The 13533-nt window shown below is 45.5% G+C and overlaps 1 protein-coding gene across 1 annotated transcript; it reads right to left on the reverse strand.

Moving 5' to 3' along the window:
- Positions 1–2542: 2542 nt before the first annotated feature.
- RIPPLY3 (ripply transcriptional repressor 3) lies at positions 2543–9036 on the reverse strand. The gene is given in 2 exon segments (XM_050785739.1): positions 2543–4194; positions 8873–9036. Coding segments are annotated over 2 exon segments (432 nt in total). The 5' UTR covers positions 8986–9036; the 3' UTR covers positions 2543–3875.
- Between the last annotated feature and the right edge of the window lie 4497 nt (positions 9037–13533).

Genomic DNA, 13533 nt, shown 5'->3' on the forward strand with positions numbered 1-13533 from the left:
CCAACCTGGACGATCCTTTAAAATATGTGTTTTGTGTATACTTTGTAATGTGCAATATATTATCCCAGTAGTATATGTTGGGTGAACCATATGAAATTGCCTTTTTTGTAGGTTAAAAATAGTAAAACATCAGCAATTTCACATAGCTCAACATAACATATAATTCATAAGTGAATATATGTTAGGGGGCAGGCACACATTTTTAATTTTGTATTTTTTTGAGACAGAGTCTTACTTTGTTGCCCAGGCTGGAGTGCCGTGGTGCAATCATAGCTCACTACAATCTTGAACTCCTAGGCTCAAGGCTCCTGAGGTGCTGGGACTATACACACACACCACTGCACCTGGCTAGCTTTTAAATTTTTTGTTGAGAAGGAGGTCTCCCTCTGTTGCCCAGGCTGGTCTCAAACTCCTGGGCTCAAGTGATCCTCCTGCCTCAGCCTCCCAAAGTGCTGTGATTACAGGTGTGAGCTACCATGCTCAGCTACATTTTTTAAGTGAGAGGTGTACATGATCAAAACCCTGGAGCTCTTAGGTTTCAGACTTTTAGTTCATTCATGTAACTGCAAAAATCGGAGAGCTAAGGAGGCCCCAAGCTCACCATATCCTTGCTATCAAAAATGTCTGACCCACAGTATATGTGATTCCATTGCTAGCCACAGCTAAAGTGCCTTGTTTTGTATTTGCACTAAGCTGGCCAGATTCTAAGTAATTTAGAATTAATGTAATGTAAAACTATCATACAGCATATATTAATTAACTTTTTTGAGCAGGGTCTCTGTCTCCCAAGCTGGAGTACAGTGGTGTGATTTCAGCTCACTGCAGCCTCAACCTCTCCCAGCTCAGGTGATCCTCCCACCTCAGCCTCCCAAGTGACTGAGACTACAGGCACGTGTCACCACACCTAGTGAATTTTTTGTATTTTTAGTAGAGACGGGGTTTCACCACGTCCAGGCAGGTCTTGACCTCCTGGACTCAAGTGATCCACTTGCTTCAGCCTCCCAAAGTGTTGGGATTACAAGGGTGAACCACCTTGCCTGGCGCATGCAGCATATTTTAAACTGGAGGTTGATGCCATCAGAATTTGGACTATGTTTGTTATTTAGGATAAACTTATTATTGGATGAGGCTTTTATTTGTCAATAAAACTGACTTACCAAGAAAACTCAACAAAGCCAGATGTGATTATTTAGTTTTTATCTCAAGCATCACATGAAGGAGTAAGGATAAGACTTCTAGTATTTTTCTGTGATCCAGTACTTTTCTGCGAAAAAGCCAGCAAAATTAGGGGTCATATTAAATCCTTTCTGAAATTCACACAGGTTTAATTGTTTTTAAGTCTGAAAAGATGTACTTTAAACAAAAGAAACAATAAAATACGATTTTTAATTTTTAAAAGAAAAAGCCAAATTTGTTCAAAAACCAAAAAAGTAAACATTTTAAAAGAAAAAAAAAAGGCCCAGAAAAGAAAAACACAAAAAGAGGAATTTTTCAAAAGACTGACGCAATAAAAAACAATGGATGTTTGTTACCTTTACACAAAGGAAAGGGAGAACAGCAGAATGTGATTTTACTTTGCAATGTGTACTTTCTATAGTGCTTGGATCGCTAAAAGTATTTCCGTTCATTACTCCTACTTTTTAATATATTAGGCCTAGTATGGTGGCTCATTCCTGTAGTTCCAGTGCTTTAGGAGGCCTAGGTAAGAGGACAGCTTGAGGCCAGGAGTTCAAGAGCAGCCTTGGCAACATATTGAGAACCTGTATCTACAAAATTAACTGGGTGGCTGGGCACGGTGGTTCATGCCTGTAATCCCAGCACCTTGGGAAGCCGAGGTGGGGGGATCACCTGAGGTCAGGAGTTCGAGACCAGCCTGGCCAACATGGTGAAACCCCATCTCTACTAAAAATACAAAATTAGCCAGGCGTGGTGGCACATGCTAGTAATCCCAGCTACTCAGGAGGCAAAAGCAGAATTGATTGAACCTGCAAGGCAGAGGTTGCAGTGAGCTGAGACTGTGCCGTTGCACTCCAGCCTGGGCGACAAGAGTGAAACTCCATCTCAAAAAAACATTGCTGGGCATGGTGGCTCACACCTGTCATCCTACCTACCACGAAGGCTGAGGTGGGAGGATTCCTTGAGCCCAGGAGTTCAAGGCTGCAGTGAGCTATTATTGAGCCACTGCACTCCAGCCAGGGACAGAGCAAGACCCTGTGTCTAAAATTTTAAAAAATAAAATAGAATACTGAAATAAAATATTAATAGTTTATAATTTTAAAAGAATTATTTTTAAAAACCATGAAAAACCAAAAAACCTTAAAGCAGGAACTATTTAATTCTAAAAATGTCTTAAGCAAAAAAGGTGATTATCATTTTTTCAAAATATTTATTTCAAGTAGAAATCGATATAATGTACTACATACAGGAAGACACCACATGTAAGATAAGTAAGTCAGAAATGTTCAGGAATACACATTTATCATCAAAACATTAAAAACTCAAAATAATTTTACATTAGATACTTTAACTAAAAATAGTGTTCATGGGTTAAGGGTAGGGTTAAAAAAACAAAAAATTTTAAAAAAGTGTTCATCTATTAAAATAAGCCCCAAACAGTCACCAACTAAGAGTGAAGGTTCTACTCCCTATAAATTCATACACACAGCCCTTATACAGTCATCATATACATTTTTATCTAATTGTCTCCTAAAAATCCCTTTTTGTTACTCTTTTTTTTTTTTTGAGACGGAGTTTCATTCTTGTTGCCCAGGTTGGAGTGCAATGGCGCAATCTCAGCTCACCGCAACCTCCGCCTCCCAGGTTCAAGGCATTCTCCTGCCTCAGCCTCCCGAGTAGCTGGGATTACAGGCATGCGCCACCACACCCAGCTAATTTTATATTTTTAGTAGAGACGGAGTTTCTCCACATTGGTCAGGCTGGTCTCGAACTCCCAACCTCAGGTGATCTGCCCGCTTCGGCCTCCCAAAGTGCTGGGATTACAGGCGTGAGCCACCATGCCTGGTCCTTTCTGTTACTCTTATGGGAATTATTTGGTGGGTAAAAAAAAATTTTTTAATAAATACGATTTTTTTTTTTTAAATTGCCAGGCTCAGTGGCTCATGCCTGTAATCCCAGCACTTTGGGAGGCTGAGGCGGATGGATCACCTGAGGTCAGGAATTCAAAACCAGCCTGACCAACATGGTGACACCGAGTCGCTACTAACAGTACAAAAAATTAGCGCACACCTGTAATCCCAGCTACTTGGGAGGCTGAGACAGGAGAATCTCTTGAACCCAAGAGGTGGTGGTTGCAGTGAGCTGAGATTGTGCCACTGTACTCCAGCCTGGGCAACAAGAGCGAAACTCTGTCACAAAACCAAACCAAACCAAACCTTTTTTTTTTTTTTTTTTTCCAAAATGCTACTAAGCAACTGCATCTGCCCTTGGATGATAGATTAAAATGGGGTTTAATATCTAAATTATTTTTACAAAAGCAGAAAGAGCTAAGTAATGAGTCTCAGTTTAAGTAGGAGGTGGAGTGGGTGACTAGGAAGAATCCGTCACCTGATCAGCGAGTGACAGTGCTCGAAGGAGCTGTGAAAATGGGCTCTACCAGATAACAACTCTGTTGACACAGACCTTCTCTTTGTCCTGGAATCCTCTCTCAAAGGTATGCATGAGTGCACCAAAAACGAATCACCAGGAGAAAGAAAAGTAAAAGGTGACTCTGCCCTGAGTAGTGTGCGGGCCAGGGGCTGCCCGAGAAGTCTCCAGCCTCTGTACACTCAGCAGGGATGCGCGGTGTCCTGGCTCGGGTGTCCCCAAGAGAACGTTGGGGCAGGTCCCGGAGCAGGGTCCAGGAGACAGAGACAGACTCATTTGGATGAGGAGCACTCGCCGCCCCTTGAGGAGTCGCCATGAGGGAGAGGACCCCCCCCCCAGGAGTCACCCCCTCCTCTGGATCGCTGCCCTCAGTTGATGCCCTGGTCTCTGCCGTTTTCCTGCAGACCTCCTGCCTCCTGGGGTGGAAGATGGAGGGGCGGGGGTCCTTCCTCTGGCTCTTCAGCTTCCGAAGCAGACTCAGTGGACTCATCGTCGTAGAAGTCAATCGTGGCTTGCACTGGGAAACTGGCCAGCACTTGCTCCCCGGAGCTCTGCAGGTATTCTTGACGCTTTGACATGGGTAAATAGACTCTAATATTTAAGAAACAAATACACCATTAATCAACCTGAACCTCGTCCTCAACCCCTTCTAGAGGATGCTTTTTCCCAGAAGCAAAGAACTCCCCAGTCTTCCTCTCTGGTCTTTGCCTTCACAACACACAGAATTTAAGCCATCAGAACAGAGAACTGTAGGCATCTATTGGAGGGACCTGGTGATAAACCTATCCCAGTTCACAAGTGAGTTATAATCTGACCCAGCCAGTCAATTTAGACAGTCGCAAGGAAAAGGGTGTGCTTCAAGGAAGGTAAAAGGCAACTGAAAACATTGAATTCTAAGATTAGGAGGCTCACTGTGATCAAACAGGGGACTTGACTCTTCTTGGATAATTGATGTCCCACTTAGGTGAAGCCTCACTCTCCCCACCGTCTGTCCCCTGCAGCATGGGAAATGCTGTAACCCCTTGGGTTCTGGAGGAAATTTACTCTGACATCTCTGAAACGCTGGTCTAGAGAAGCAGCTAAGTTTTCCAGATGTTGCCATAGAGAAATTGGAGGCACAAATCCTTTGCTCTGCCAGAATAAAAAAGATGTGCTCAGGAAAAAAGAAAATAAAAGAAAGAGAAAGAAAAAAGAAAGTACTTAAGTATGTAAAATTTGGAACCCCTAAATTTCAGGTTTTTATAGAATTTTGGATTTGCTCATACATGGCAAGTATTAAGATATCCCCTCCCCATATCTTTTTTTTTTTTTTTGAGGAGTCTCGCGCTCTCACCCAGGCTAGAGTATAGTGGCGCGATCTCGGCTCACTGCAACTTCCGCCTCTTGAGTTCAGTGATTCTCCTGTCTCAGCCTCCCGAGTAGCTGAGATTACAGGCACCCACCACCACGCCTGGCTAATTTTTGTATTTAGTAGAGACGGGGTTTCACCATGTTGGTCAGGCTGGTCTCGAACTCCTGATCTCAAATGGTTCGCCCAACTCGGCCTCCAAAAGTGCTGCGATTACAAGCGTGGGCCACCACTCCCGGCCATAATCTCTCATCCTTTACTTATTTCCTTTCTTCTTTGTTTTGAGAAAAGATCTCACTCTGCCACCCAGGCTGGAGTGCAGTGGGGCAATCATAGCTCACTGCAGCCTTGAACTCCTGGGCTCAAGCATCTCCCGCCTGAGCCTCCTTAGTAGCTGAGACTACTGGTGCATGCCACCACGTCCAGCTAATTCTTTATATTTTTCATAAAGACAGGGTTTAGCCATATTTCCCAGGCTGGTCTGTTACTCCTGAGCTCAAGTGATCCTCCTGCCTCAGCTTCCCAAAGTATGAGATTACAGGTGTGAACCACCATGCCTCGACCTGCTTTTCATTCATTAATTTATTTGCATTTTTCTCTGTAGTCTTCTGAGGAAGTAAGTTTGTCAATTGATCACTGCTTATTTGCAAAGCTGATTTCAATATCCTTTTTTTTCAGATAGAAGAGAAAAGGGGGAGAGAAAACACCCTTCTATAAATAATGGATGATAGTTTTTCACTTCATAAGATATCCAATAGACCAGTGCTTCTCGACCTCCAGGGGACATCTGGCAATGTCTGGAGACATTTTGGATTGTCAGAACTGAGGGGAAGCTACTGACATTTAATGAGTAGAGGTCAGGAATACTGGTAAACACCCTACGAGGCCCAGGCTAGCTCCCACCATGAAGAATTATCCAGCCCAAAGTGGCAACAGTGCTAAGGTTGAGAAATTCTGCAACAGACAGAATGTATATATTCATCTAAGACAGAAATATGAGCATAGTTCCATTTTTAGCCATGTTTACAATTAGGTATTTATACTGAAGTATTCACAGGTGAATTCTTAGCATGTCTGAGATTTGCTTTAAAATATGCTGGGGTGGGACACAGTGGCTCATTGGCTCATCATATCTGTAATCTCGGCAGTTTGGAAGGCCAAAGCAGGAGGATCAATTGAGCCCAGGAGTTTGAGACCAGCCTGGGCAACATGGCAAAACCCCGTATCTGAAAAATACAAAAAAAAAAAAAAAATTAACTGGGTGTGGTGGTGTGCACTTGTAGTTCCAGCCACTCCAGAGGCTGAGATGGGAGCCTGGGGAGGTGGAGGCTGCAGTGAGCTGCGATGACACCACTGCACGCCAGCCTGGGCAACAGAGCAAGACCCTATCTCAAAATAAAATAAAATAAGATATGCTAAGAACAACAACATAGTTGCGGGTGATGAATATGATCAGCTCAGACCGTTGATAACTATTGAGGCCGGTGATGGGTACATGGGGTTCACTGTACTATTCACTCCACTTTTGTGTATGTCTGAAATTTTCTGTAATAAAAATATAAAGTGAAATTGTATATCCAGTGTGCAATGTATGGCTGCAGCTCATGCTTTGTCAGTCACAGCATTGTCAACCAGTCAAAAACAGGGTGGCCGGGCACAGTGGCTCACGCCTGTAATCGCAGCACTTTGGGAGTCCAAGGCGGGTGGATTACCTGACATCAGGAGTTCAAGACCAGCCTGGCCAATATGGTGAAACCCTGTCTCTATTAAAAATACAAAAATTAGCCAGGCATGGTAGCGCCTGTAGTCCTAGCTACTCCAGAGGCTGAGGCAGAAAAATCGCTTGAACCTGGAAGGCAGAGGTTGCAGTGACCAAGATTGTACCATTACACTCTAGCCTGGGTGACAGAGCGAGACTCTGTGTCAAACACAAAAAACAACAACAAAACAAAAACGGGGGCAGCAGCAGTGTGTCTGTGAGGCCAGCTGTGGGTAGGTGGTGCGACTGGATGCCTGCAGGGCATGAAGCAGGGTGGTGACTCTCAATCCTGGCTGCACATTAAGACCTCCTGGGGAGTCTGTAAAAATACAAGCCAGGCGCAGTGGCTCACGCCTGTAATCTCAGCACTTTAGGAGACCAAGGTGGGTGGATCACCTGAGGTCAGGAGTTTAAGACCAGCCTGGCCAACATGGTGAGACCGCATCTCTACTAAATATACAAAAAACAATTAGCCAGGCAGGGCAGCATGCACCTGTAATTCTAGCTACTTGGGAGGCTGAGGCAGGAGAATCACTTAAATCTGGGAGGTGGAGTTGCAGTTGAGCCGAGACTGCACCACTGCACTCCGGCCTGGGCAACAGAGTGAGACTCCATCTGAAAACAAACAAACCGATGCCTGGGTCTTTCCCTAGAGCAAGTGAATCAAAGCGCCTGGGAGAACCACCCAGGCATCTGTATTTTTAAAAGCTCCACTAGTAATTCTATGAGGATTGAAAACCATTGGTGTGGCCAGTAGCAGTGGCTCATGCCTGTAATCCCAACACTTTGGGAAGCCTAGGGAAGAGGATAGCTTGAGCCCAGGAGTTCAAGACCAGTCTGGGCAATATAGTGAGACCTTGTCTCTACAAAAAATTACAAAATTAGCAGAGCATGGTGGCACATACCTGTGGTCCCAGCCACTTAGGAGGGTGAAGTGGGAGGATCGTTTAAGCCCAGGAGGCAGGGGTTGCAGTGAGCTGAGATTGTACCACTGCACTCCAACCTGGGTGACAGAGTGAGACATCAGAAGAGAAAAGAAAACTATTGGTGTAAGGCATACAAGGAAAGCTTCCTTCTAACCAGTCTGAGGGGTCTGAGCTTCATGCCTACACATGAGTGTCTTCGGGTTGTATTCAGCTTTCCAGTCTTACAGAGTAACCAAGGCAAAGGCACCTGGAGGAGTGGAGGCGGCCCAGGCAAGGTTAATTTTAGTAAAGGAGATGGAGAAAGACAGAGAATAAGAGACAGAGACAGAGAGACAGGCAGAAATCCTAAACATGAGCCACTTGTCTAAAATGGACAGAGTGTAGATGGATACAGCAGTGAGAATTCTCGTCAGCACCAGGACCACGACACACACTTCAGAGGCAGGAGGAAAAGGCTCTCTCAAAGGTGCTTGGCACCCACTGTGCTGGAGCCAATCATTTACTCAACACATAGATTTTTTTGTTTTGTTTTTTTGGAGACAGAGTTTTGCTCTTGTCATCCAGGCTGGAGTACAATGGTGCGATCTCAGCTCACTGCAACCTCCACCTCCCAGGTTCAAGTGATTCTCCTGCCTCAGCCTCCCAAGTAGCTGGGATTACAGGCACCCGCCACCACGCCCAGCTAATTTTTTTGTATTTTTAGTAGAGACGGGGTTTCACCATGTTGGTCAGTCTGGTCTCGAACTCCTGACCTCAGATGAACCACCCGCCTCAGCCTCCCAATGTGCTGGGATTACAGGCATGAGCCACCATGCCCACCCTCAACATACAGATTTTGAAGGTCGACTTTGCACTAGACAGTACACTAGCTTATATCCTGGTAGGACAATAGAAATATACCTCAATATCTAAGTTTTTATATATGCATATATAATTCATATGCAATTATATAAATATAATACAAGGCATAATATGTAATGAGAAGTAGAAATAAAAAGTATAGAGAAAAGAGAGAGGCCAACTGCACTTTGCAGAAAACACCGAATGGATGAATACATGAATGGATTCCAGAAATCCAACAAAATATCCTTGGTATGAGGAAACTCAACAATACCAAAGAATATATTGAATTATTTTCCACTTTGTTGAAAATCTATGTGGTTGAAGACACTAAAGTGTATTAATGCCTATATTAAAAGGAAATTACAGATTACTTATTGTGAAGTCATATATTACCTTACAGGATGCTGAAACCCAAAGGCTCCCTTTGATCCAAAAGCGTGTTGGTCAGCCCTAGGTTCAAGCTGTAACGACAGACACATACAAACACAGAGACAATGCAAGAGCATTGGAAGGTGACATCCTGAGGTTTTAAACCACAGAACATAAGTCGCCTGCAATTGTTCATATCAGTATCAATTGTAGAGTATTTAGACACTTTATCAGTATCAGTTCCTGTTACTGCGGCCCAAAATGTCCCAGGCACTGTGAAGAATTCCGATGAAAGGAGTCAGACACAGTGCCTTGGTCCAGCATTTTACCATCTAATGGACAGAAACTCACATGTGTGCAAATAACCATGCTACAAAGCATCACATGGTGAGACACCCATGATTCTAAGCATGAAGGAAGATCAGGAACGGGCTCATGGAGGGCCTCGCAGAGACATCTGTGGCATGTGGGTTTGCGATTCTAAGACTATTTTGGCAGAGGAGAGCATCAAATTCAGAGTGGCAGTACCGGTCATGGTAGCTCATGCCTGTAATACCAGCACTTTGGAAGGCTGAGGCAGGTGGATTACCTGAGGTTGGGAGTTCGAGACCAGCCTGACCAACATGGTGAAACCCTGTCTCTACTAAAAATACAAAATTTAGCTGGGCGTGGACGTGGTGGTGCATGCCTGTAATCCCAGCTACTCGGGAGGCTGAGGCACAAGAATCACTTGAACCTGGGAGGCGGAGGTTACAGTGAACCAAGATCCTGCCACTGCACTCCAGCCTGGACAACAGAGCGAGACTCCGTCTCAAAAAAAATTCAGAGTGGCAGGAAAATAGAGGGCGCAGGTGGGGAGCGGTGAGGAGCTTGGCGTGGTACCAGTGAGACACTGTGATGGGCAAAGGGCTCAAACAGTGACATTTGCCTTGAATACCCACTGTTGAGTTTAGGTTTGACTCTGGATACAGGAACTGGAGGCGGATTTTTGAGTCAGGGAGTCCAACTATCAGATCCGTATTTCAAGGAGAGCAGTGGCCGCAGGGAGCTGTGCATAGATGAGGCTGACGTAGAAAGGGCTTGGAGGAACCAGTCTTGGCAATTGAGGGTGAAGAGCTTCTGGATGAGGGCAGGATGTGAACTCAGGCTGGGTGCTATGGCTCACTCCTGTAATCGCAGCACTTTGGGAAGCCCAGGTGGGCAGATCACTTGAGGTCAAGAGTTCAAGACTAGCCTGGCCAACACGGTGAAGCCCCGTCTCTACTAAAAAATACAAAATTAGCCAGGTGTGGTGGCACATGACTGTAATCCCAGCTACTCAGGAGGCTAAGGCAGGAGAATCACTTGAACCCAGGAGGCGGAAGTTGTGGTGAGCCAAGATTGTGCCATTGCACTCCAGCCTGGGCAACAAGAGCGAGACTCCGTCTCAAAAAATATAAAAAAAAGAGAGATCGAGACCATCTTGGCCAACATGGTGAAGCCCCATCTCTACTAAAAATACCAAAAAAATCAGCTGGGCAAGGTGGTGCGTGCCTGTAGTCCCAGCTACTCGGGAGGCTGAGGCAGGACAATCACTTGAACCTGGGAAGCAGAGGTTGCAGTGAGCTGAGATCACACCACTGCACTCCAGCCTGGCGACAGAGCGAGACTCCGTCTCAAAAATAAATAAATAAATTTATAAAGAGCTGAAATGGCCTGGAGCGGTGCATCAGAAACCCCAAATCTTCAGATTCCAGAGTTCAGTTGGAACCAGATGAGGAACAGGACAAAACTTACTATGGCCTGACAAAGAAGGACTTTGACACTGTGAATCTCCACGCCATTCCATCCTGCAGGGACACTGGGGCGGGGGGTGGGGGCAATGTGCACATGACATTCATGAGCAAATTAGCCTGTAAGGAGCCTCTGCAGACATTACATTTTACCAGCCATATTTTCTTTCTTTTTTTTTTTGTTTTTGTTTTTGAGATGGAGTCTCACTCTGCTCACCCAGGCTGGAGTGCAGTGGTGTGATCTTGGCTCACTGCAACCTCCACCTCCCAGATTCAAGCGATTCCCCTGCCTCAGCCTCCCTAGTAGCTGGGACTACAGGCACCTGCCACCACGCCCAGCTAATTTTTTGTATTTTTAGTAGAGACGGGGTTTCACCATGTTTCGATCTCCTGACCGTGATCCTCCCACCTCGGCCTCCCAAATTGCTGGGATTACAGGTGTGAGCCACTGTGCCCGGCTCCAGCCATATTTTCATAATTCACTGTGATGAGCTAAGAAAGTGATGAGGCTCTTTGGAACAAAATCTTTTCCATAAAGTTGTTCACTCTTTGGGGGATACAGGAAGCTGCTTCTTTGTTAACCTCTGTTCGTAATTATAAAACACTCCTAATTCCTCAGGCTTACTTTATGGCCACAAGCAATCCTGCCCTGCTAACGGCTATTTGGCGCCCTGCGATCAGACAGGGCCTAACTTGGCAGTGGCAGGTGTCAGAGAAAGAATAGCTTCTGTAAATCGCCCAGTTCTAACTGGACCCTGTTAAAACATTCGGCACACCTTTATCCACTTTAAAAACTTTACCCCACAAACATATGCAGCTTTAAAAGTTTTATGCCAGGCAGGGTGCAGCGGCTCATGCCTGTAATTATCAGCACTTTGGGAGGTAGAGGCGGGCAGATCACTATCTGAGGGCAGGAGTTCCAGACCAGCCTGGCCAACATAGTGAAACCCCGTCCCTACTAAAATTACAAAAATTAGCTGGGCATGGTGGCGCACTCTTGTAATCCCAGCTACTTGGAGGCTGAGGCAGGATAATCGCTTGAACCGGAAGGTGGAGGTTGCAGTGAGCTGAGATTGCACCACTGCACTCCAGCCTGGGAGACAGAGCGAGACTCCGCCCCCCAAAAAAAAAAAGTATACCACAAATATCCTGATTGTTTTCCAAAAGGATCCTTTGTTCAGTGAGGGAAATGTCTAAATATTCACATCTTATAATGAAACGCGAGAACAGAAATGTGCACAAGGCAAGCACTGTGTTTAAGATATGTGCGAGTGTGTTTTCCTATGAGCCCGAGGACCGACAGGTACAGAGAGGCTTTCAGTGGGGGTCAGCCCTCTCCTCACCGTTTGAGTCTCTGACCGGCCTAGGGCTAAGGTGTGGGAGCCTGGCAGATAGGACAGGCCCAGGAGAACAAATAGTCCCTGATGTTTTCCAGGAAACTGCCTCCCTGGCAGTGCCCGCAAGTGGCCAGGAGGGAAACGCAACAGAGATCAAAAAAGGTGCAGGTAGGGGAGGGAGATAGGTCCCTAGGGGTTGTAGGGGCATGAAGTGGGTGAGGGTGACCCTGCTGCTCAGAGTACAGGGCCTTGAGGCCTTCCCTCTACTTGAGGATTTTTTGGGGGTTTTTTGTTGTCGTTTTTGTTTTTGAGACAGGGTCTATTCTGTCGCCCACACTGGACTGTAGTGTCCCGATTTCAGCTCACTGCAACCTCTGCCTCCCAGGTTCAAGCGATCCTCCTGTCTCAGCCTCCCGAGTAGCTGGGATTACAGGCGCACGCCGCCACCACCTGGCTAACTTTTGTATTTTTAGTGGAGACGCAGTTTCACCATGTTCGTCAGGTTAAACTCCTGACCTCAGATGATCCGACCGCCTGGGCCTTCCAAAGTGCTGAGATTACAGGGGTGAGCCACGCGCCTGGCCTACTTGAGGTTTTATTCTAGTTTTGCTTTGCTTGCCAGGAGCCCTGGTACAGGTCACCAAGCGTTAGCTCTCCTCACCGCCACTCTAGCCAATGGCATTTTTGAGAAATACAGAAGAGGGCTTGGGAGCTGGGGAATTATCCTGCTTTGTCGGGCGAGGGCGCTGTTGAGCAAGAGGCGTTCCTTCCCCGCGCTAGGCAGCTCTAGTCGCTGGGCTGCAGGGAACCCAGCGCGGTGCACAGTACCAGAGCACAGACTGGCGCTGGCCGCTCTGAGCAACCAGCTGGGCCCTGCAAAGAGCGTGCCCCGGGTTGGGGGAGGGGTGTGGCGGGCTCTACAGCCCCCAGGGAACACCCACTCTTCCCACACCCACATCCGTGGACAGAACTACTTCAGCGTGACAGACTACCTGCCGATGAGTGAAAAAGTTACTAAAGTTCAACATTTCTCTGCAAGTAAATTTTTCTCACAGACGTCCTTATCATAACAGAAAGCAAACGCAAAACCATCCGTCTTACTTAGGAAGCGTGCTATCGTATTTTTATTCCTGCAAACAACTAATAGCTTCCACACCCATTTCATTTAAAAGAAAACTGGATAATTGTAAACATCTGTATTTTCACACAAGCACCTTTAAATTTTATGTTTAAGAACTAAGTTTGAATGCAAAAGTAGGAATTATTTTACATTATTTAGATATATGTATAAAAAATTGGGGACTAAAAATCATATCTCTTGTTAATTGATTTATCTTTTATCTGCTTCCTTCTTTGAAGTAAATTAAAATTCCCAATATTCAGATTAATTTAATAAAGTGCTGTGAATATCAAAATACAGTGGTCTGCTTTCCCACACTCAAGTTTTCTTACCACATTACAAATAACTGCACGTTAGGCCACATAACACGTGTTTTGTAAATTAAATACATCGTCTTTCCCAGCCTAATTCTTCAGTGTTTTAAGAGTCATCAAAAAAATTTAAATAAAAATCATC

Source organism: Macaca thibetana, chromosome 3 (assembly GCF_024542745.1).
Source record: "Macaca thibetana thibetana isolate TM-01 chromosome 3, ASM2454274v1, whole genome shotgun sequence".
In the NCBI taxonomy this organism is placed as follows: domain Eukaryota; kingdom Metazoa; phylum Chordata; class Mammalia; order Primates; family Cercopithecidae; genus Macaca; species Macaca thibetana.